At 46.7% G+C, this 23,558-nt stretch overlaps 2 protein-coding genes across 3 annotated transcripts; both read left to right on the top strand.

Annotated features, from left to right (window-relative positions):
• The first annotated feature begins 5,583 nt into the window (after positions 1-5,583).
• Positions 5,584-8,033, top strand: LOC148140038 (tumor necrosis factor-like). The gene is made up of 4 exons (XM_087978845.1): positions 5,584-5,768; positions 6,473-6,533; positions 6,962-7,027; positions 7,555-8,033. The coding sequence occupies exons 1-4, from the start codon at positions 5,592-5,594 to the stop codon at positions 7,965-7,967; spliced, it is 717 nt and encodes a 238-aa protein (XP_087834971.1). The 5' UTR covers positions 5,584-5,591; the 3' UTR covers positions 7,968-8,033.
• Positions 8,034-15,721: 7,688 nt separating this feature from the next.
• On the top strand, positions 15,722-19,617 carry LOC148140037 (tumor necrosis factor-like). 2 transcript variants are annotated; one of them, XM_087978844.1, is made up of 5 exons: positions 15,722-15,995; positions 16,140-16,169; positions 16,742-16,748; positions 17,184-17,249; positions 17,777-19,617. In XM_087978844.1, the coding sequence occupies exons 1-5, from the start codon at positions 15,813-15,815 to the stop codon at positions 18,187-18,189; spliced, it is 699 nt and encodes a 232-aa protein (XP_087834970.1). In that variant the 5' UTR covers positions 15,722-15,812; the 3' UTR covers positions 18,190-19,617. The 2 variants fall into 2 exon arrangements, with proteins under 2 accessions (XP_087834970.1, XP_087834969.1); XM_087978843.1 differs by lacking the exon at positions 16,140-16,169 and having other exon boundaries at positions 15,722-15,989; positions 16,688-16,748.
• Positions 19,618-23,558: the final 3,941 nt, after the last annotated feature.

Here is a 23,558-nt window from a genome sequence, read left to right as displayed (position 1 = left end):
GAATGTGTTCCTGCTCTGTATTATTCTATGTCCCATGTTTGAAAAATGCCCAAATTCCTCTAAACAGAGACTGGAAGGTAAGGTCTAAGTGTGGAAGGAAGAATCAATACTTTCCCTCCCAGATCGGTTCTCTATAAAACACTGAGAAATATTCTATTTGCAATCCACTGTCACTAAACCATATCAACTGTGTAACAAACAGGCTGGTAGGGTGGTTTTTTGGAAGATGATAAATTAGTGAGGTTGTTGTAAATGTACTCAGGCCAATGAAAGAACGATTTAAAAGTTAAAAGTATGTGGTGTATTTCAGAAAGTAAAACACTTATTGCAAATCTCTGAGCCACAACCACAGACATCACACGCTCAATGTCAGAACGGCTCACATGTTCCCAAGAGAGTAGAAGTTTTTCAAAGGGAGACATTTAAACATCCGACAGGACAGCCAATACTGACATGCTTTCTATGTCTTGAAGGAGATGCAGTAAATCAGCGCTCATGGATTAACTCTTGTTTGGGAATTAACCCTTTCTTTAGTTGTATCTTTGTTATTTTTCAGGGAACTGTTAAAAAACTTAATGTACAACATTTCATGCTCTGATCAAACTCGGCTGAAGCAGACATGAATCGAGTGGACCCTATGCAATGTGAAATATTTACACGTGATATTTGAAACAGGGGACCATGCCCACCATCTTTGTGCTCCCAGGAAATCAAACGTTCCTGTCCATGGAGTCAGCCTGTGAGAATCTGACTGTCTGGCCCACCGTGTTTTCCTGACTGATTCCATCGGTTCCCAGCCATCCCTGTAGATACACCATTCTCAGCTGAGCACAGCTCACACCAATAACACGCTTACCCCACTGTTTGGCCAAAGACTCGCAGAAATTTAAATTTCAATTCCAGCCAAAAGGAATTGCCACCGCACCCTGTTCTGTCATGGGGAATGGTGTGTGAATGAGAAACTATCACCCACTGTGCCTCAGACAGATGCACTCTGAGAATGTGTCAGGCTAACTCAGACTAACACGGCTGGCTCCATGATGAGAAATTATTCCTGTCCAAGATGGCTCGGCTTGTGACTTCCTTCCCCATTTCTAGAAAGGTACTTGCAGAATTCTGTTCGACAGGAAGGGGTGTTCAGTGAATGGAAATACATACTCATCACGGTCAATCTGACCAGGGTTGGGATGAAGGGCTTTCCAATTCTCAGGGAAGTAGGGGTTGGGTTGCATCTTGATAAACTCCTTCTCCTCCCATTCACTAACGGGCCTTTGTCTGGATCCAAAGCAGGACTCGCCTCTCACTCTCAGTGAAAGCAAGTTCTACCTGAACAAGCGTTGCTCAGAAAACAACCTGTTCATTCCAGGTGTCAGTTTCACAGCCTCCTCCAACACGTTTTAACTCAGTATGTAGATTGTCCGACCAGTGGGGTGGCCACATTGGATTTGGTACTCGGTAACGAACCGGGACAAGTGATGGGCCTGTTAGTGGGTGAACATTTTGGTGATGGTGACCACAATTCTGTAACTTTCACCTTGGTTATGGAGAGAGTTAGGTGCGTGCAACAGGGTAGGATTTCCAATTGGGGGAAGGGTAAATACGATGCTGCAAGACAGGATCTGAGGAGCATAAGTTGGGAGCATAGGTTGTCAGGGAAGGATGTCATTGAAATGTGGAACTTTTTCAAGGAACAGTTACGACGTGTCCTTGATATGTACGTACCTGTCAGACAGGAAAGAGATGGTTGTGTGAGGGAACCTTGGTTGATGAGGGAGGTTGAATGTCTTGTAAAGAGGAAGAAGGAAGCTTACAAGGTTCAGACAGAGCATTGGAGGGATACAGGATAGCCAGGAGGGAGCTGAAGAAAGGGATTAGGAGAGCTAAGAGAGGGCATGAAAAATCTTTGGTGGGTAGGATCAAGGATAATCCCAAGGCCTTTTATGTGTATGTGAGAAACATGAGAATGACGAGAGCGAGGGTAGGTCCGATCAAGGACAGTAGTGGGAGACTGTGTATTGAATCGGAAGAGATAGGAGAGGTCTTGAATGAGTACTTTTTTTCAGTATTTACAAATGAGAGGGACCGTATTGTTGAAGAGGACTGGTAAGCTAGAGGAGATACTTGTTAGGAAGGTAGATTGTTTGGGCATTTTGAAAAACTTGAGGATAGACATGTACCCCGGGCCTGACGGGATATATCCTAGGATTAAGCAAGAGAGAAAATTGCAGAGCCGTTAGCAATGATCTTTTCGTCTTCACTGTCAACAGGGGTGGTACCAGGGAAGTGGAGAGTGGCAAATGTTGTGCCCCTGTTCAAAAAAGGGAATAGGGATAACCCCGGGAATTACAGGCCATTTAGTCTTATTTCGGTGGTAGGCAAAGTAATGGAACGGGTACTGAGGGATAGGATTTATGAGTATCTGGAAAGACACTGCTTGATTAGGGACAGCCAGCACGGATTTGAGAGTGGTAGGTCTTGCCTTACAAGTCTTATTGAATTCTTTGAGGACATGACCAAGCATGTGGATGAGGGTACAGCAGTGGATGTAGTACACATGGATTTTAGTAAGGCATTTGATAAGGTTCCCCATGGTAGGCTCATGCGGAAAGTCAGGAGGCATGGGATAGTGGGAAATTTGGCCAGTTGGATAGAGAACTAGCTAACCGGTCGAAGTCAGAAAGTTGTGGTAGATGGTAAATATTCAGCCTGGAGACTAGTTACAAGTGGAGTTCTGCAGGGATCAGTTCTGGGTCCTCTGCTGTTTGTAATTTTTATTAGTGACTTGGATGAGGGAGTCGAAGGGTGGGTCAGTAAATTTGCAGACGATACGAAGATTGGTGGAGTTGTGGATAGTGAGAAGGGCTGTTGTCGGCTGCAAAGGGACTTTGATATGATGCAGAGCTGGGCTGAGGAGTGGCAGATGGAGTTCAACCCTGTCAAGTGTGAGGTTGTCCATTTTGGAAGGACAAATAAGAATGCGGAATACAGGGTTAACGGTAGGGTTCTTAGTAAGGTGGAGGAGCAGAGGGATCTTGGCGTCTATGTTCATAGCTCTTTGAAAGTTGCCACTCAGGTGGATAGAGCTTGTAAGAAGGCCTTTGGTGTATTAGTGTTTATTAGCAGAGGGATTGAATACAAGAGTCGAGAGGTGATGTTGCAGCTGTACAGGACCTTGGTAAGGCCACATTTGGTGTACTGTGTGCAGTTCTGGTCGCCTCATTTTAGGAAAGATGTGGAAGCTTTGGAGAGGGTGCAGAGGAGATTTACCAGGATGTTGCCTGGAATGGAGAATAGGTCGTACGGGGATAGGTTGAGAGTGCTAGGCCTTTTCTCATTGGAAAGGCAAAGGATGAGGGGAGACTTGATAGAGGTTTATAAGATGATCAGAGGAATAGATAGAGTAGACAGTAGAGACTTTTTCCCCGGGTACAACAGAGTGTTACAAGGGGAAATAAATTTCAGGTGAAGGGTGGAAGGTATGGGGGGATGTCAGGGGTAGGTTCTTTACCCAGAGAGTGGTGGGGGCATGGAATATGCTGCCTGTGGGAGTGGCAGAGTCAGAATCATTGGTGACCTTTAAGCGGCAATTGGATAGGTACATGGATAGGTGTTTACGCTAGGACAAATGTTTGGCACAACATCGTGGGCCGAAGGGCCTGTTCTGTGCTGTATTGTTCTATGCTCAACGTTCTATTTACATTCTCCCTTCAATACAGAGACTGAAACTGTACACGTTATTCCAGATTGGTCTCACCCATGAGGCTGGTCTCATTGAGGAATAGCATTTTTACTTGTTTTTAGAGTGTACCTAATTGATTTCGCCCCAGCCCTATATGCCTTAGCCCTTTATCATGACCTGCGATCAGTCTCAATCACATTGATGTGACACCAGTTGTGGATATAGCTCAGACCCTCCCACAAACCACCCAGCCATCCATTGACTCCATCCACACTTCTCATCTCTGTGAAACGGCAGCCAATATCAAAGAGCCCTCCCATCCCAGTTATCATCACCTCCAACTTCTTCAGTCATGCCCGGGATTCAAAGATGAAAAGTTCGTGCCAAAAGGGTGAAGGACAGCTTCTTTCCCGCTGTGAATAGACTGCTGATTGGACCTCTCATATGTACGTTAGTTCGCTCAATGAGCTGGAAGGTAGGTGTTCAGATGTTCCATCACCATGACTGGGCAACATCATCAGTTAGAGTATTCACACTTTTCATTGCACTCAGGTACATCTGACAAGAATTCATCAAATTAACCCAAATCAGCATTCTGTCTAATCCAGGTGGAGTGCGTCAGGGACCTCCCCTTTACCCACAGCCCGATGTACTCCATCCACTAATTCGAAGACACTGACTAAACCTTCTTTCCCTTTCACAAACCCCTGCTGGCTCTTCCTCACTATCTGGAGGGTTTCAGGTACACAGCTAGAACCACTTGAGTCATCAATTCCATCAGTGTCCCCATGACAGATGTCAGGCTAACTCTCCAATACTTTCCCTTCTGGAATACAGGCAGGACATATTTTGCTTTGCAGTCTGATGGAACAGTTCCAGAATCTGGGGAATCCTGGAAAATTCACACCAACAAATCTCCTACTGTATTAGTGCTGCTGTGAGGACCTTGTTGTGAAGTCCATTAGGAACTAGGAGCGGCCCTCCCACAGCTCTCTCACTGTCTTCAGTGTCACTTCCCTCCTGACGATAATGTCACCAGGTTCCTGCATCCATTGCACCCCCTGATGTCCATCTCCCAGTGGAAGGTGTTTGGTTCCCCCACAGTGAAGATGGGAGGTGACTAGCTGCTGAGTTATTGTTCTTTGTCCTTATTCTGGGGGTTGAACTCCCCAGTCTCACTCTCTGGGTGATCCGCACTGACGACCCTCGCTCCGCTGCTGTTTCATGACACGGAGACCTTTCGTTGGGTTGGTCAGAGAGTCTCATTTTGTCCACCTGAGAGATCAGTTCGTTTCTCACTTTGCTGCTGCCAAGGGTTTTGTCCCACCATCTGACCACTCACACAGCTTTCTGCATGGGATGTTTTGGTTCAGCTTGATCTTTCTCTAATTTAATCCGTTATCCACTGTCGGTGGGTCTGCCCCACACTAGGACAGAACCGATTATTTCGGTAATAAAGTTAGTGCTGTGCTCTCCCTCCCTCTCTCTATCTCCTCCCTCTGTCATTGTTCCCAGTGAGAGCCAGGAGCCCATGGGGGAGACATGGAGAGGCTGGGGGGATTGCTGGGGCCCACTTTGGGTTACCGACAGGATTTCCTGGTTTTGGGAGAAACTGCTGTGGTTCCACGTTGGGTGAGAGTTAGACAGAGCAAGTCCCACATTCGAGCTGGAGAAGGATCGCTTTCCAATCGCTGCTGTTTCTGCCTGGGGATTTCCCATTCCATTTCATCACAGCCAGCAGTGACTGTGCTGCTCCTGCTGGGTATAAAGAGCTGTTAGTGAGCAGCAGCAGCAGTTCGAGAGCAGGCAGCTCCCTCCCAGAGAGAGAGAGACAGAGACAGAGACACTCATACAGAGCCTGAGTGGACCCGAGAGAGGCTGACCCAGCGAGTTCCCTCTGCCACCTGACAGCATGAACACTGAGGCCAAGTTCTTGGAGCTGGAGAATGGGGGGCTGCTGCCCATCAGGGAGTCAGGCTCCAACACAAGCTGTTTCTGGCGGGCTCTGTGTGCACTCGCTGTCCTCGGCTTGTTGCTGCTTTGTACCTTTCTCTTCCTGCTTCAGTTTGGAGTGCTCCCTACAAACCAGGTGAGGGTCAGCCTTGGGGAGGGGGTTCTCGGAGACTAGCGCTCGCCTTCCACTTGCCGCTTGCATTGCTCCGGGACAGGGACTTGTTGGGAAGCGGGCACTTCAAGCTGCGAAGGGATTTCACTCTCAGTTCCTGCTGCAACTCTGCAGCGAAACAGCAACCTGGCCCCCAGCCCTTCAGCCAGGCCGGCCCTTTAACTGCAGTCTCTCCAACAGCGAGAGCGATTTTCCCCGGGACCCTGCTCAGTGCCCAGCCTGAGCTGAGGGAACTGTTGGAACTGCTCCCTGTTCTATGGGTCCCGCCGGATAAAGGCGGCTCTCTCAGTCTGTGCTGCCGGCGCTACTAAAGGACAAGCAGAGACTGGCAGCTGTCACTCTGAGAGTGACCGGGGGGGGGGGGGGACACTCAGTCAGTCTGCATGGTGTCAGCGTGTGTCTGTACACAGTGGGGATGGGGAATAGGCTGGCTGGGTCACTCCGGCTCTCCAGGGTAGCCTGTCTGTCCTGGACAGTGTACAACACAGGGGCTCCAATCCACTTAGTGACTGCAATCGTCTGGATAACATTGTGTTTCTGTCCAACACCGGGTCGCCCCTACAGCCCACCCAGCTGCAGCCCTGGGTTGGGCACCAACTCCTGTTCGGTGGAGCGGAAACTCGAGTCAATTTCACATCTTAACACTTGTCCTTGTTTAATTCCTTCAGGGTTCAAGATCAAAGCTGGAAGTCTCCCATCCCTCACTGACAACAGCGGCTCAGACCAGCGGTAAGTGCTGTCAGCATCAGTGCTGTTTCTCCCACCCATCTCTCCCTCACCCTCTGGGACATTCCTTATTCATATTTTCATCAATATCTTTCCTAACATTGCTGCACCATTCTCCCTTTATCAGTCTTGTCCTTTTGCGAGTTGTCTGTTTTCCTGACTCCCTCTCAGTCTTTCCCACAAACTCTTTCAGATTGCAGCAATACTGGACTCGAGATGTTAAATCGGAGTCTCCACCCACTGATGCTGCCAGACCTGCTGAGTTTCTCCAGCCTTTTCCGTTTGTATCGCATACACTCTTTGCTCTCATGAGCCCACCTGTCTATCTGTCCCGTCCTTCACCCCTCCCCCCCTCTCTCTCTCTGTGTCTGTCAGTCTGTGCTCTGTGGGTGATCCAGCTGGGTCTGAGTTTCTATCTTTTCCATTTCCAGGTTTGCACCGACTCATGAAGCAGGTGGGGAGTGACCCCCGGCCGAGAATCGCAGCTCACCTGACAGGTACAGAACTGTTCTCAATGTGACAGCATCCTCTGGAGAATAGGCCACTGCAGCTGGGAGGGTGCGGGTGTGGATTGGGAAGGTGCTAACTCTCTTTATCAATAATGCAGTGTGGAGAGAGCACTGGAGGAGGAGAGTGGGAGATAACAGGGTCCTGGGCAAAGAGAAGGGGCTGTGGTGTGAATTGGTTCATCTGAACACAGAGACAGCAGCACAGGCATCAGAGATGAAATCCTCCTGTGACCGGCCTCTCTATGGGTCAGGGTGACATGGGAGCTCAGTTTCCAATTAAGATGCAGACCGTCCAGTTTCTTTCCCATGGGAAATCGTGGGATCTTACTGTGCACAAAGTGGTGGCTCCATTTCCTGAAATAGCACAATTACTCCTTCAATAACACCTCATTGGTTGTAAAGCGCTTTACCATATCCACAAGCCATGCCTGGTGCTACATCAATGCGGGCTAGTTATTTCTCTTTGTTTGATCCTCATGATGTCTTCTCTGTCTCTCCCACCCCTGCCCCCTCAGCTTCCCCAACCAGGAAAGGAGAGAACGTGATTTGGCAGAATGAGAGTGACTCCACATTCACTGAGGGCCTGGAGTTCAGGGACAACCACCTCATCATCAAGAGGCCTGGACAGTACTTTGTCTACACCCAGGTGGTCTTCCACAGCATGGAGTGTCAGCCCCAGGCCGTCTATCTAAGCCACGAACTCACCAAGCTGTCGCCAAATTATCCTGAGGAAGCCATTCTACTGAAAGCCACCAAATCCGCCTGCCACTCTCACCAACGCAAGGAGCCCTGGTACAAAACCTCCTACCAGGGAGCCATCTTTGAGTTCCTGGAGGGAGATCAGATCTTCTCCAGGGTTAACGAGGAGACAACGGGATATGTAGACACAACCGAAGGGAAGACTTTCTTTGGAATATTTGCTGTATAATTTTCCTGGTACATGCACATTGATTATCAATGACTGATCAAGAATTTCAAATTGAAATTCAGTGCAAACTGACAAAGACACATTGTCGTCTTATCGTTAATTGTGCACAAACTAGATTAATTTCTCTTGCATTTGATTTCAAGAGTTTGCAACAACAGAAGGTGCCCGATGTGTGTGGCTTTGAGGATTGGGTGGTGCAGTGAAGTATCAGAGTAAATTTTCAGTGTTGCAATTCCAGCTTTGTACAAAGCACAGAATGGTATTGGTCAGGGAATCTGTGCTTGCCTCCAGCTAACACCTAGGCTTGAGGGATTGAATGGCCTCCACCTGTCACTATAATGTCCCTGCTTCTAACATCCCTTTAACACTGGGCCCAGGTGGAGGTGTTTCACTGCTGTGTAACATTGATCCTGTTGGATGAGTGAATCCGATTGGAACAATGTGAAGAGAGTTGTTCAGAAATTGCATTCCAAATCTGCTGTTTCTGATTGACGTGAACACAAAGCCTCACAGATCGTATAATTTATTTCATATTTAAATTGTGTTTTGTGTTGCTCACTTTATTTGAATTTGTCCTCCTCAGGTAGAAATTCGTTTGTCTATCCCTGGAGTTAAAAAGAACTCCAGGATCCTGGGTCTGATATTCAGACTGATTATTCCCTGAGACCAGGTACTGGTCCTTGAAGAGTATGGTCTATTCCTCATTATTGATTTACATTCCAAAGGATCCCTGCTCTCTTTGTGAAAAATGAAGCAAGTTGATTGAGTTCGCTGTTGGGTGAGGAATGCCAAAGCACGTTCTCAGCAGGGCATTGGCTTTCTACCTCGACAATGTGATTGGTCAAATCTTCACAGAATCTCCCCTCCCCTAGAGTCCATATGGTCAGCACTGCAATTCAAATGGTGACAGAACATTCAGCAAACACTAAGAGGTTGTCTCACTAAATGTTGCCCTGTGCCTGATCTGATGGGAATATATTGTGCTCCCTACAGCTTCATCCCAGTCAATGTTGGAGGGGATTCTTTGCTGCTCTGATCCAAGGGGAATGGTTGAGATTGTTACTTCATGGCAATGTTACCTTCTCTTTGTACCTTGTACTCTCCATTGGTCACCCTTCAGACTGGGTAATGCACAGTAAGATCCCAGTAAAAATCTGATTGGCTCTGCAAGCCGAGAGATTCTCTCTCTCGAATGTGGGACCACCGAAATTTAACTGCAGTTCATCGAGCAACCAGAATGTTTGTGTTAAACTATAACATCTGTTCTATAGGTGTCTTTTAGTGACAATGATATTGTCAATGTTAAGATATTTCAGATTGATATAAGTTATTATTTAATTCTATTTATCAATGGTTGTATTTATATTATTTATATTAATATTTATGTCTGCAAACATAAAGAGGAATTAATAAAATTATTTGAAGAGTATCTAATGTTTCCTTCTGGCTGTTGTACATTGGTTTGGCTTTGGAGATGTTCCTGGACGGTGTTTAAATGAGAGGGTACACTTTCTACTCTGTTACAACTGACTGTTTGATTGATGATCACATTGGGAATTTGGGATTGACAGTTCAGCTGGGCAAATTAATGGGATTGGGAGGTTGTAAATATGAGATAACAAAACCGGATCTTGGTAATCTTGTTGGGAGAGGAGATTGGGAATCTGAGAGAGGGAATCCAGAGTTTGAAAGAAGAAATGAACAAGAGATTGTTAATGCGACCGACCTATAAGCCTCCTGTATCTTTCAATGAGATGTGGATGACAAATGGAAAATACTTGAACAAATAAACTCGCTAATGTTTCTCCCACTTTCCGCACATAGGCATTTCTCACCATCTCTGTCTGAAATGGCCATCCCCGAATTCTGGGACTGTAGTAACACATCCTGTCCAGCCTGGTTAGAACCACCTGCCTCTCAGCATCTCTCCTGATGAGCCATTAGAATTGGATCTGTTTCAAAGAGATCACATTGTACACAGTTCATTTCCAATGAGCACCTCTCCACACATCACTTCAGGAATCAGAAGATTAAAGCAAGTATGTGAGTTTGGGCTTTCAGACAGTGTGCAGTGGGTGCCTGACATGCACTGCCAGGGGAGATGACAGAAGCAGATACAATAGCAACAGGTTAGAGATATTTGAGCAGACACATGAAACAGGCAGAAACAGAGGGATATAGGATTAGTTTATATGAGCATCATAACTGGCACAGAGATATTGAGCTAAGAATGTGTTCCTGCTCTGTATTATTCTATGTCCCATGTTTGAAAAATGTCCAAATTCCGCTAAACAGAGACTGGAAGGTAAGGTCCAAGTGTGGAAGGAAGAATCAATGCTTTCCCTCCCAGATCGGTTCTCGATAAAACACTGAGAAATAATCTATTTGCAATCCAGTGTCACTAAACCATATCAACTGTGTAACAAACAGGCTGGCAGGGTGGTTTTTTGGAAGATGATAAATTAGTGAGGTTGCTGTAAATGTACTCAGGCCAATGAAAGAACTATTTAAAAGTTAAAAGTATGTGGTGTATTTCAGAAAGTAAAACACTTATTGCAAATGTCTGAGCCACAACCACAGACATCCAGCGCTCAATGTCAGAACGGCTCACATGTTCCCAAGAGAGTCGAAGTTTTTCAAAGGGAGACATTTAAACATCCGACAGGACAGCCAATACTTACATGCTTTCTATGTCTTGAAGGAGATGCAGTAAATCTGCACCTCATGGATTAACTCTTGTTTGGGAGTTAACCCTTTCTTTACTTGTATTTTTGTCCTTTTCCAGGGAACTGTTAAAACACTTTATGTACAACATTTCATGCTGTGATCAAACTCGGCTGAAGCAGACCTGAATAGATTGGACCCTATGCAATGTGAAATATTTACACGCGATATTTGAAACAGGGGACCATGCCCACCATCTTTGTGCTCCCAGGAAATCAAACGTTCCTGTCCATGGAGTCAGCCTGTGAGAATCTGACCGTCAGGCACACCCTGTTTTCCTGACTGATTCCATCGGTTCCCAGCCATCCCTGCAGATACACCATTCTCAGCTGAGCACAGCTCACACCAATAACACGCTTACCCCACTGTTTGGCCAAAGACTCGCAGAAATTTAAATTTCAATTCCAGCCAAAAGGAATTGCCACCGCACCCTGTTCTGTCATGGGGAATGGTGTGTGAATGAGAAACTATCACCCACTGTGCCTCAGACAGATGCACTCTGAGAATGTGTCAGGCTAACTCAGACTAACACGGCTGGCTCCATTATGAGAAATTATTCCTGTCCAAGATGGCTCGGCTTGTGACTTCCTTCCCCATTTCTAGAAAGGTACTTGCAGAATACTGTTACACAGGAAGGGGTGTTCAGTGAATCGAAATACATACTCATCACGGTCAATCAGACCAGGGTTGGGATGAAGGGCTTTCCAATTCTCAGGGAAGTAGGGGTTGGGTTGCATCTTGATAAACTCCTTCTCCTCCCATTCACTAACGGGCCTTTGTCTGGATCCAAAGCAGGACTCGCCTCTCACTCTCAGTGAAAGCAAGTTCTACCTGAACAAGCGTTGCTCAGAAAACAACCTGTTCATTCCAGGTGTCAGTCTCACAGCCTCCTCCAACACGTTTTAACTCAGTATGTAGATTGTCCGACCAGTGGGGTGGCCATATTGGATTTGGTACTCGGTAACGAACCGGGACAAGTGATGGGCCTGTTAGTGGGTGAACATTTTGGTGATGGTGACCACAATTCTGTAACTTTCACCTTGGTTATGGAGAGAGTTAGGTGCGTGCAACAGGGTAGGATTTCCAATTGGGGGAAGGGTAAATACGATGCTGCAAGACAGGATCTGAGGAGCATAAGTTGGGAGCATAGGTTGTCAGGGAAGGATGTCATTGAAATGTGGAACTTTTTCAAGGAACAGTTACGACGTGTCCTTGATATGTACGTACCTGTCAGGCAGGAAAGAGATGGTCGTGTGAGGGAACCTTGGTTGATGAGGGAGGTTGAATGTCTTGTAAAGAGGAAGAAGGAAGCTTACAAGGTTCAGACAGAGCATTGGAGGGATACAGGATAGCCAGGAGGGAGCTGAAGAAAGGGATTAGGAGAGCTAAGAGAGGGCATGAAAAATCTTTGGTGGGTAGGATCAAGGATAATCCCAAGGCCTTTTATGTGTATGTGAGAAACATGAGAATGACGAGAGCGAGGGCAGGTCCGATCAAGGACAGTCGTGGGAGACTGTGTATTGAGTCGGAAGAGATAGGAGAGGTCTTGAATGAGTACTTTTCTTCAGTATTTACAAATGAGAGGGACCATATTGTTGAAGAGGGGGGTATGAAACGGACTGGTAAGCTAGAGGAGATACTTGTTAGGAAGGAAGATGTGTTTGGGCATTTTGAAAAACTTGAGGATAGACATGTCCCCCGGGCCTGACGGGATATATCCTAGGAGTATGTGGGAAGCAAGAGAGAGAATTGCAGAGCCGTTAGCAATGATCTTTTCGTCTTCACTGTCAACAGGGGTGGTACCAGGGAAGTGGAGAGTGGCAAATGTTGTGCCCCTGTTCAAAATAGGGAATAGGGATAACCCCGGAAATTACAGGCCATTTAGTCTTATTTCGGTGGTAGGAAAAGTAATGGAATGGGTACTGAGGGATAGGATTTATGAGTATCTGGAAAGACACTGCTTGATTAGGGACAGCCAGCACGAATTTGAGAGTGGTAGGTCTTGCCTTACAAGCCTTATTGAATTCTTTGAGGACATGACCAAGCATGTGGATGAGGGTAGAGCAGTGGATGTAGTACACATGGATTTTAGTAAGGCATTTGATAAGGTTCCCCATGGTAGGCGTATGCGGAAAGTCAGGAGGCATGGGATAGTGGGAAATTTAGCCAGTTGGATAGAGAACTAGCTAACCGGTCGAAGTCAGAAAGTGGTGGTAGATGGTAAATATTCAGCCTGGAGCCCAGTTACAAGTGGAGTTCTGCAGTGATCAGTTCTGGGTCCTCTGCTGTTTGTAATTTTTATTAGTGACTTGGAAGAGGGAGTCGAAGGGTGGGTCAGTAAATTTGCAGACGATACGAAGATTGGTGGTGTTGTGGATAGTGAGGAGGGCTGTTGTCGGCTGCAAAGGGACTTTGATATGATGCAGAGCTGGGCTGAGGAGTGGCAGATGGAGTTCAACCCTGGCAAGTGTGAGGTTGTCCATTTTGGAAGGACAAATAAGAATGCGGAATACAGGATTAACGGTAGGGTTCTTAGTGAGGTGGAGGAGCAGAGGGATCTTGGCGTCTATGTTCATAGCTCTTTGAAAGTTGCCACTCAGGTGGATAGAGCTTGTAAGAAGGCCTTTGATGTATTAGCGTTCATTAGCAGAGGGATTGAATTCAAGAGTTAAGAGGTGATGTTGCAGCTGTACAGGACTTTGGTTAGGCCACCTTTGGTGTACTGTGTGCAGTTCTGGTCACCTCATTTTAGGAAAGATGTGGAAGCTTTGGAGAGGGTGCAGAGGAGATTTACCAGGATGTTGCCTGGAATGGAGAATAGGTCGTACGGGGATAGGTTGAGAGTGCTAGGCCTTTTCTCATTGGAAAGGCAAAGGATGAGGGGAGACTTGATAGAGGTTTATAAGATGATCAGAGGAATAGATAGAGTAGACAGTCAGAGACTTTTTCCCCGGGTACAACAGAGTGTTACAAGGGGAAATAAATTTCAGGTGAAGGGTGGAAGGTATAGGGGGGATGTCAGGGGTAGGTTCTTTACCCAGAGAGTGGTGGGGGCATGGAATATGCTGCCTGTGGGAGTGGCAGAGTCAGAATCATTGGAGACCTTTAAGCGGCAATTGGATAGGTACATGGATAGGTGCTTAAGCTAGGACAAATGTTCGGCACAACATCGTGGGCCGAAGGGCCTGTTCTGTGCTGTATTGTTCTGTGCTCAACGTTCTATTTACATTCTCCCTTCAATACAGAGATTGAAACTGGACACGTTATTCCAGATTGGTCTCACCCATGAGGCCGGTCTCACTGAGGAATAGCATTTTTACTTGTTTTTAGAGTGTACCTAATTGATTTCGCCCCAACCCTATATGCCTTAGCCCTTTATCATGAGCTGCGATCAGTCTCAATCACATTGATGTGACACCAGTTGTGGATATAGCTCAGACCCTCCCACAAACCACCCAGCCATCCATTGACTCCATCCACACTTCTCATCTCTGTGAAACGGCAGCCAATATCAAAGAGCCCTCCCATCCCAGTTATCATCACTTCCAACTTCTTCAGTCACGCCGGGGATTTAAAGATGAAAAGTTTGTGCCAAAAGGGTGAAGGACAGCTTCTTTCCCGCTGTGAATAGACTGCTGATTGGACCTCTCATATGTACGTTAGTTCGCTCAATGAGCTGGAAGGTAGGTTTTCAGATGTTCCATCACCATGACTAGGCAACATCATCAGTTAGAGTATTCACACTTTTCATTGCACTCAGGTACATCTGACAAGAATTAATCAAATTAACCCAAATCAGCATTCTGTCTAATCCAGGTAGAGTGCGTCAGGGACCTCCCCTTTACCCACAGCCCAATGTACTCCATCCACTAATTCGAAGACACTGACTAAACCTTCTTTCCCTTTCACAAACCCCTGCTGGCTCTTCCTCACTATCTGGAGGGTTTCAGGTACACAGCTAGAACCACTTGGGTATTCAATTCCAACAGTGTCTCCATGACAGATGTCAGGCTAACTATCCAATACTTTCCCTTCTGGAATACAGGGAGGACATATTTTGCTTTGCAGTCTGATGGAACACTTCCAGAATCTGGGGAATCCTGGAAAATTCACACCAACAAATCTCCTGCTGTATTAGTGCTGCTGTGAGGACCTTGTTGTGAAGTCCATTAGGAACTAGGAGCGGCCCTCCCACAGCTCTCTCACTGTCTTCAGTGTCACTTCCCTCCTGACGATAATTTCACCAGGTTCCTGCATCCATTGCACCCCCTGATGTCCATCTGCCAGTGGAAGGTGTTTGGTTCCCCCACAGTGAAGATGGGAGGTGACTAGCTGCTGGGTTATTGTTCCATGTCCTTATTCTGGGGGTTGAACTCCCCAGTCTCACTCTCTGGGTGATCCGCACTGACGACCCTCGCTCCGCTGCTGTTTCATGACACGGAGAGCTTTCGTTGGGTTGGTCAGAGAGTCTCATTTTGTCCACCTGAGAGATCAGTTTGTTTCTCACTTTGCTGCTGCCAAGGGTTTTGTCCCACCATCTGACCACTCACACAGCTTTCTGCATGGGATGTTTTGGTTCAGCTTGATCTTTCTCTAATTTAATCCGTTATCCACTGTCGGTGGGTCTGCCCCACACTAGGACAGAACCGATTATTTCGGTAATAAAGTTAGTGCTGTGCTCTCCCTCCCTCTCTCCATCTCCTCCCTCTGTCATTGTTCCCAGTGAGAGCCAGGAGCCCATGGGGGATACATGGAGAGACTGGGGGGATTGCTGGGACCCACTTTGGGTTACCGACAGGATTTCCTGGTTTTGGGAGAAACTGCTGTAGTTCCACGTTGGGTGAGAGTCAGACAGAGCCAGTCCCACATTCGAGCTGGAGAGTGATCGCTTTCCAATCGCTGCTGTTTCTGCCTGGGGATTTCCCATTCCATTTCATCACAGCCAGCAGTGACTGTGCTGCTCCTGCTGGGTATAAAGAGCTGTTAGTGAGCAGCAGCAGCAGTTCGAGAGCAGGCAGCTCCCTCCCAGAGAGAGAGAGAGACAGAGACAGAGACACTCATACAGAGCCTGAGTGACCCGAGAGAGGCTGACCCAGCGAGCTCCCTCTGCCACCTGACAGCATGAACACTGAGGCCAAGTTCTTGGAGCTGGAGAATGGGGGGCTGCTGCCCATCAGGGAGTCAGGCTCCAACACAAGCTGTTTCTGGCGGGCTCTGTGTGCACTCGCTGTCCTCGGCTTGTTGCTGCTTTGTACCTTTCTCTTCCTGCTTCAGTTTGGAGTGCTCCCTACAAACCAGGTGAGGGTCAGCCTTGGGGAGGGGGTTCTCGGAGACTAGCGCTCGCCTTCCACTTGCCGCTTGCATTGCTCCGGGACAGGGACTTGTTGGGAAGCGGGCACTTCAAGCTGCGAAGGGATTTCACTCTCAGTTCCTGCTGCAACTCTGCAGCGAAACAGCAACCTGGCCCCCAGCCCTTCAGCCAGGCCGGCCCTTTAACTGCAGTCTCTCCAACAGCGAGAGCGATTTTCCCCGGGACCCTGCTCAGTGCCCAGCCTGAGCTGAGGGAACTGTTGGAACTGCTCCCTGTTCTATGGGTCCCGCCGGATAAAGGCGGCTCTCTCAGTCTGTGCTGCCGGCGCTACTAAAGGACAAGCAGAGACTGGCAGCTGTCACTCTGAGAGTGACCGGGGGGGACACTCAGCCAGTCTGCATGGTGTCAGCGTGTGTCTGTACACAGTGGGGATGGGGGAATAGGCTGGCTGGGTCACTCCGGCTCTCCAGGGTAGCCTGTCTGTCCTGGACAGTGTACAACACAGGGGCTCCAATCCACTTAGTGTCTACAATCGTCTGGATAACATTGTGTTTCTGTCCAACACCGGGTCGCCCCTACAGCCCACCCAGCTGCAGCCCTGGGATGGGCACCAACTCCTGTTCGGTGGAGCGGAAACTCGAGTCAATTTCACATCTTAACACTTGTCCTTGTTTAATTCCTTCAGGGTTCAAGATCAAAGCTGGAAGTCTCCCATCCCTCACTGACAACAGCGGCTCAGACCAGCGGTAAGTGCTGTCAGCATCAGTGCTGTTTCTCCCACCCATCTCTCCCTCACCCTCTGGGACATTCCTTATTCATATTTTCATCAATATCTTTCCTAACATTGCTGCACCATTCTCCCTTAATCAGTCTTGTCCTTTAGCGAGTTGTCTGTTTTCCTGACTCCCTCTCAGTCTTTCCCACAAACTCTTTCAGATTGCAGCAATACTGGACTCGAGATGTTAAATCGGAGTCTTCTCCCACTGATGCTGCCAGACCTGCTGAGTTTCTCCAGCCTTTTCCGTTTGTATCGCATACACTCTTTGCTCTCATGAGCCCACCTGTCTATCTGTCCCGTCCTTCACCCCTCCCCCCCCCCCCCCTCTCTCTCTCTGTGTCTGTCAGTCTGTGCTCTGTGGGTGATCCAGCTGGGTCTGAGTTTCTATCTTTTCCATTTCCAGGTTTGCCCCGACTCATGAAGCAGGTGGGGAGTGACCCCCGGCCGAGAATCGCAGCTCACCTGACAGGTACAGAACTGTTCTCAATGTGACAGCATCCTCTGGAGAATAGGCCACAGCAGCTGGGAGGGTGCAGGGGTGGATTGGGAAGGTGCTAACTCTCTTTATCAATAATGCAGTGTGGAGAGAGCACTGGAGGAGGAGAGTGGGAGATAACAGGGTCCTGGGCAAAGAGGAGGGGTTGTGGTGTGAATTGGTTCATTTGAACACAGAGACAGCAGCACAGGCATCAGAGATGAAATCCTCCTGTGACCGGCCTCTCTGTGGGTCAGGGTGACAAGGGAGCTCAGTTTCCAATTAAGATGCAGACCATCCAGTTTCTTTCCCATGGGAAATCGTGGGATCTTATTGTGCACAAAGTGGTGGCTCCATTTCCTGAAATAGCACAATTACTCCTTCAATAACACCTCATTGGTTGTAAAGTGCTTTACCATATCCACAATCCATGCCTGGTGCTACATCAATGCGGGCTAGTTATTTCTCTTTGTTTGATCCTCATGATGTCTTCTCTGTCTCTCCCACCCCTGCCCCCTCAGCTTCCCCAACCAGGAAAGGAGAGAACGTGATTTGGCAGAATGAGAGTGACTCCACCTTCACTGAGGGCCTGGAGTTCAGGGACAACCACCTCATCATCAAGAGGCCTGGACAGTACTTTGTCTACACCCAGGTGGTCTTCCACAGCATGGAGTGTCAGCCCCAGGCCGTCTACCTGAGTCACGAACTCGCCAAGCTGTCGCCAAATTATCCTGAGGAAGCCATTCTACTGAAAGCCACCAAATCCGCCTGCCACTCTCACCAACGCAAGGAGCCCTGGTACAAAACCTCCTACCAGGGAGCCATCTTTGAGTTCCTGGAGGGAGATCAGATCTTCTCCAGGGTTAACGAGGAGACAACGGGATATGTAGACACAACCGAAGGGAAGACTTTCTTTGGAATATTTGCTGTATAATTTTCCTGGTACATGCACATTGATTATCAATGACTGATCAAGAATTTCAAATTGAAATTCAGTGCAAACTGACAAAGGCACATTGTCTTCTTATTGTTAATTGTGCACAAACTAGATTAATTTATCTTGCATTTGATTTCAAGAGTTTGCAACAACAGAAGGTGTCCGATGTGTGTGGCTTTGAGGATTGGGTGGTGCAGTGAAGTATCAGAGTAAATTTTCAGTGTTGCAATTCCAGCTTTGTACAAAGCACAGAATGGTATTGGTCAGGGAATCTGTGCTTGCCTCCAGCTAACACCTAGGCTTGAGGGATTGAATGGCCTCCACCTGTCACTATAATGTCCCTGCTTCTAACATCCCTTTAACACTGGGCCCAGGTGGAGGTGTTTCACTGCTGTGTAACATTGATCCTGTTGGATGAGTGAATCCGATTGGAACAATGTGAAGAGAGTTGTTCAGAAATTGCATTCCCAATCTGCTGTTTCTGATCGACGTGAACACAAAGCCTCACAGATCGTATACTTTATTTCATATTTAAATTGTGTTTTGTGTTGCTCACTTTATTTGAATTTGTCCTCCTCAGGTAGAAATTCGTTTGTCTATCCCTGGAGTTAAAAAGAACTCCAGGATCCTGGGTCTGATATTCAGACTGATTATTCCCTGAGACCAGGTACTGGTCCTTGAAGAGTATGGTCTATTCCTCATTATTGATTTACATTCCAAAGGATTCCTGCTCTCTTTGTGAAAAATGAAGCAAGTTGATTGAGTTCGCTGTTGGGTGAGGAATGCCAAAGCACGTTCTCAGCAGGGCATTGGCTTTCTACCTCGACAATGTGATTGGTCAAATCTTCACAGAATCTTCCCTCCCCTTGAGTCCATATGGTCAGCACTGCAATTCAAATGGTGACAGAACATTCAGCAAACACTAAGAGGTTGTCTCACTAAATGTTGCCCTGTGCCTGATCTGATGGGACTGTATTGTGCTCCTACAGCTTCGTCCTAGTCAATGTTGGAGGGGATTCTTTGCTGCTCTGATCCAAGGGGAATGGTTGAGATTGTTCCTTCATGGCAATGTTACCTTCTCTTTGTACCTTGTACTCTCCATTGGTCACCCTTCAGACTGGGAAATGCACAGTAAGATCCCAGTAAAAATCTGATTGGCTCTGCAAGCCGAGAGATTCTCTATCTCGAATGAGGGACCACCGAAATTTAATTGCAGTTCATCGACCAACCTGAGTGTTTGTGTAAAACTGTAACATCTGTTCTATAGGTGTCTTTTAGTGACAATGATATTGTCAATGTTAAGATATTTCAGATTGATATAAGTTATTATTTAATTCTATTTATCAATGGTTGTATTTATATTATTTATATTAATATTTATGTCTGCAAACATAAAGAGGAATTAATAAAATTATTTGAAGAGTATCTAATGTTTCCTTCTGGCTGTTGTACATTGGTTTGGCTTTGGAGATGTTCCTGGACGGTGTTTAAAGGAGAGGGTACACTTTCTACTCTGTTACAACTGACTGTTTGATTGATGATCACATTGGGAATTTGGGATTGACAGTTTTCAGCTGGGCAAATTAATGGGATTGGGAGGTTGTAAATATGAGATAACAAAACCGGATCTTGGTAATCTTGTTGGGAGAGGAGATTGGGAATCTGAGAGAGGGAATCCAGAGTTTGAAAGAAGAAATGAACAAGAGATTGTTAATGTGACCGACCTATAAGCCTCCTGTATCTTTCAATGAGATGTGGATGACAAATTGAAAATACATGAACAAATAAACTCGCTAATGTTTCTCCCACTTTCCGCACATAGGCATTTCTCGCCATCTCTGTCTGAAATGGCCATCCCCGAATTCTGGGACTGTAGTTACACATCCTGTCCAGCCTGGTTAGAACCAGCTGCCTCTCAGCATCTCTCCTGATGAGCCATTAGAATTGGATCTGTTTCAAAGAGATCACATTGTACACAGTTCATTTCCAATGAGCACCTCTCCACACATCACTTCAGGAATCAGAAGATTAAAACAAGTGTGTGATGATAGGGTATCAGGCAGTGTGCAGTGGGTGCCTGACATGCACTGCCAGGGGAGATGACAGAAGCAGATACGATAGCAACAGGTTAGAGATATTTGAGCAGACACATGAAACAGGCAGAAACAGAGGGATATAGGATTAGTTTATATGAGCATCATAACTGGCACAGAGATATTGAGCTGCAGAATTTGTTCCTGCTCTGTATTATTCTATGTCCCATGATTGAAAAATGTCCAAATTCCTCTAAACAGAGACTGGAAGGTAAGGTCTAAGTGTGGAAGGAAGAATCAATACTTTCCCTCCCAGATCGGTTCTCTATAAAACACTGAGAAATATTCTATTTGCAATCCAGTGTCACTAAACCATATCAACTGTGTAACAAACAGGCTGGCAGGGTGGTTTTTTGGAAGATGATAAATTAGTGAGGTTTTTGTAAATTACTGAGGCCAATGAAAGAACTATTTAAAAGTATGTGGTGTATTTCAGAAAGCAAAACACTTATTGCAAATCTCTGAGCCACAACCACAGACATTCAGCGCTCAATGTCAGAACGGCTCACATGTTCCCAAGAGAGTAGAAGTTTTTCAAAGGGAGACATTTAAACATCCGACAGGACAGCCAATACTTACATGCTTTCTATGTCTTGAAGGAGATGCAGTAAATCTGCGCTCATGGATTAACTCTTGTTTGGGAGTTAACCCTTTCTTTACTTGTATTTTTGTCCTTTTCCAGGGAACTGTTAAAACACTTTATGTACAATATTTCATGCTGTGATCAAACTCGGCGAAGCAGACATGAATCGAGTGGACCCTATGCAATGTGAAATATTTACACGTGATATTTGAAACAGGGGACCATGCCCACCATCTTTGTGCTCCCAGGAAATCAAACGTTCCTGTCCATGGAGTCAGCCTGTGAGAATCTGACCGTCAGGCACAGCCTGTTTTCCTGACTGATTCCATCGGTTCCCAGCCATCCCTGTAGATACACCATTCTCAGCTGAGCACAGCTCACACCAATAACACGCTTACCCCACTGTTTGGCCAAAGACTCGCAGAAATTTAAATTTCAATTCCAGCCAAAAGGAATTGCCACCGCACCCTGTTCTGTCATGGGGAATGGTGTGTGAATGAGAAACTATCACCCACTGTGCCTCAGACAGATGCACTCTGAGAATGTGTCAGGCTAACTCAGACTAACACGGCTGGCTCCATGATGAGAAATTATTCCTGTCCAAGATGGCTCGGCTTGTGACTTCCTTCCACATTTCTAGAAAGGTACTTGCAGAATACTGTTACACAGGAAGGGGTGTTCAGTGAATGGAAATACATACTCATCACGGTCAATCTGACCAGGGTTGGGATGAAGGGCTTTCCAATTCTCAGGGAAGTAGGGGTTGGGTTCCATCTTGATAAACTCCTTCTCCTCCCATTCACTAACGGGCCTTTGTCTGGATCCAAAGCAGGACTCGCCTCTCACTCTCAGTGAAAGCAAGTTCTACCTGAACAAGCGTTGCTCAGAAAACAACCTGTTCATTCTAGGTGTCAGTCTCACAGCCTCCTCCAACACATTCTAACTCAGTATGTAGATTGTCCGACCAGAGGTGTGGCCATATTGGATTTGGTACTTGGTAACGAACCGGGACAAGTGATGGGCCTGTTAGTGGGTGAACATTTTGGTGATGGTGACCACAATTCTGTAACTTTCACCTTGGTTATGGAGAGAGTTAGGTGCATTCAACAGGGTAGGTTTTCCAATTGGGGGAAGGGTAAATATGATGCTGCAAGACAGGATCTGAGGAACATAAGTTGGGAGCATAGATTGTCAGGGAAGGATGTCATTGAAATGTGGAACTTTTTCAAGGAACAGTTACGACGTGTCCTTGATATGTATGTACCTGTCAGACAGGAAAGAGATGGTCGTGTGAGGGAACCTTGGTTGACGAGGGAGGTTGGATGTCTTGTAAAGAGGAAGAAGGAAGCTTAAATAAGGCTGAGGAAACAAGGTTCAGACAGAACGTTGGAGGGATACAGGATAGCCAGGAGGGAGCTGAAGAAAGGGATTAGGAGAGCTAAGAGAGGGCATGAAAAATCTTTGGCGGGTAGGATCAAGGATAATCCCAAGGCCTTTTATGCGTATGTGAGAAACATGAGAATGACGAGAACGAGGGTAGGTCCGATCAAGGACAGTAGTGGGAGACTGTGTATTGAGTCGGAAGAGATAGGAGAGGTCTTGAATGAGTACTTTTCTTCAGTATTTACGAACGAGAGGGACCATATTGTTGAAGAGGAGGGTATGAAACGGACTGGTAAGCGAGAGGAGATACTTGTTAGGAAGGAAGATGTGTTTGGGCATTTTGAAAAACTTGAGAATAGACAAGTCCCCCGGGCCTGACGGGATATATCCTAGAATTATGTGGGAAGCAAGAGAGGAAATTTCAGAGCCGTTGGAATGATCTTTTCGTCTTCACTGTCAACAGGGGTGGTACCAGGGAACTGGAGAGTGGCAAATGTTGTGCCCCTGTTTAAAAAAGGGAATAGGGATAACCCCGGGAATTACAGGACAGTTAGTCTTACTTTGGTGGTAGGCAAAGTAATGGAACGGGTACTGAGGGATAGGATTTATGAGTATCTGGAAAGACACTGCTTGATTAGGGACAGCCAGCACGGATTTGTGAGTAGTAGGTCTTGCCTTACAAGTCTGATTGAATTCTTTGAGGACATGACCAAGCATGTGGATGAGGGTAGAGCAGTGGATGTAGTATACATGGATTTTAGTAAGCCATTTGATAAGGTCCCCCATGGTAGGCTTATGCGGAATGTCAGGAGGCATGGGATAGTGGGAAATTTGGCCAGTTGGATAGAGAACTGGCTAACCGGTCGAAGTCAGAGAGTGGTGGTAAATGGTAAATATTCAGCCTGGAGCCCAGTTACAAGTGGAGTTCCGCAGGGATCAGTTCTGGGTCCTCTGCTGTTTGTAATTTTTATTAATGACTTGGAAGAGGGAGTCGAAGGGTGGGTCAGTAAATTTGCAGACGATACGAAGATTGGTGGTGTTGTGGATAGTGAGAAGGGCTGTTGTCGGATGCAAAGGGACTTAGATATGATGCAGAGCTGGGCTGAGGAGTGGCAGATGGAGTTCAACCCTGTCAAGTGTGAGGTTGTCCATTTTGAAAGGACAAATAAGAATGCGGAATACAGGGTTAACGGTAGGGTTCATACTAAGGTGGAGGAGCAGAGGGATCTTGGCATCTATGTTCATAGCTCTTTGAAAGTTGCCACTCAGGTGGATAGAGCTTGTAAGAAGGCCTATGGTGTATTAGC

This window comes from Chiloscyllium plagiosum, unplaced genomic scaffold, assembly GCF_037043375.1.
Source record: "Chiloscyllium plagiosum isolate Xiang-an unplaced genomic scaffold, Cpla_swu_hap1 HiC_scaffold_35, whole genome shotgun sequence".
In the NCBI taxonomy this organism is placed as follows: Eukaryota; Metazoa; Chordata; class Chondrichthyes; order Orectolobiformes; family Hemiscylliidae; genus Chiloscyllium; species Chiloscyllium plagiosum.
This window is presented reverse-complemented; position numbering and strand designations above follow the sequence as displayed.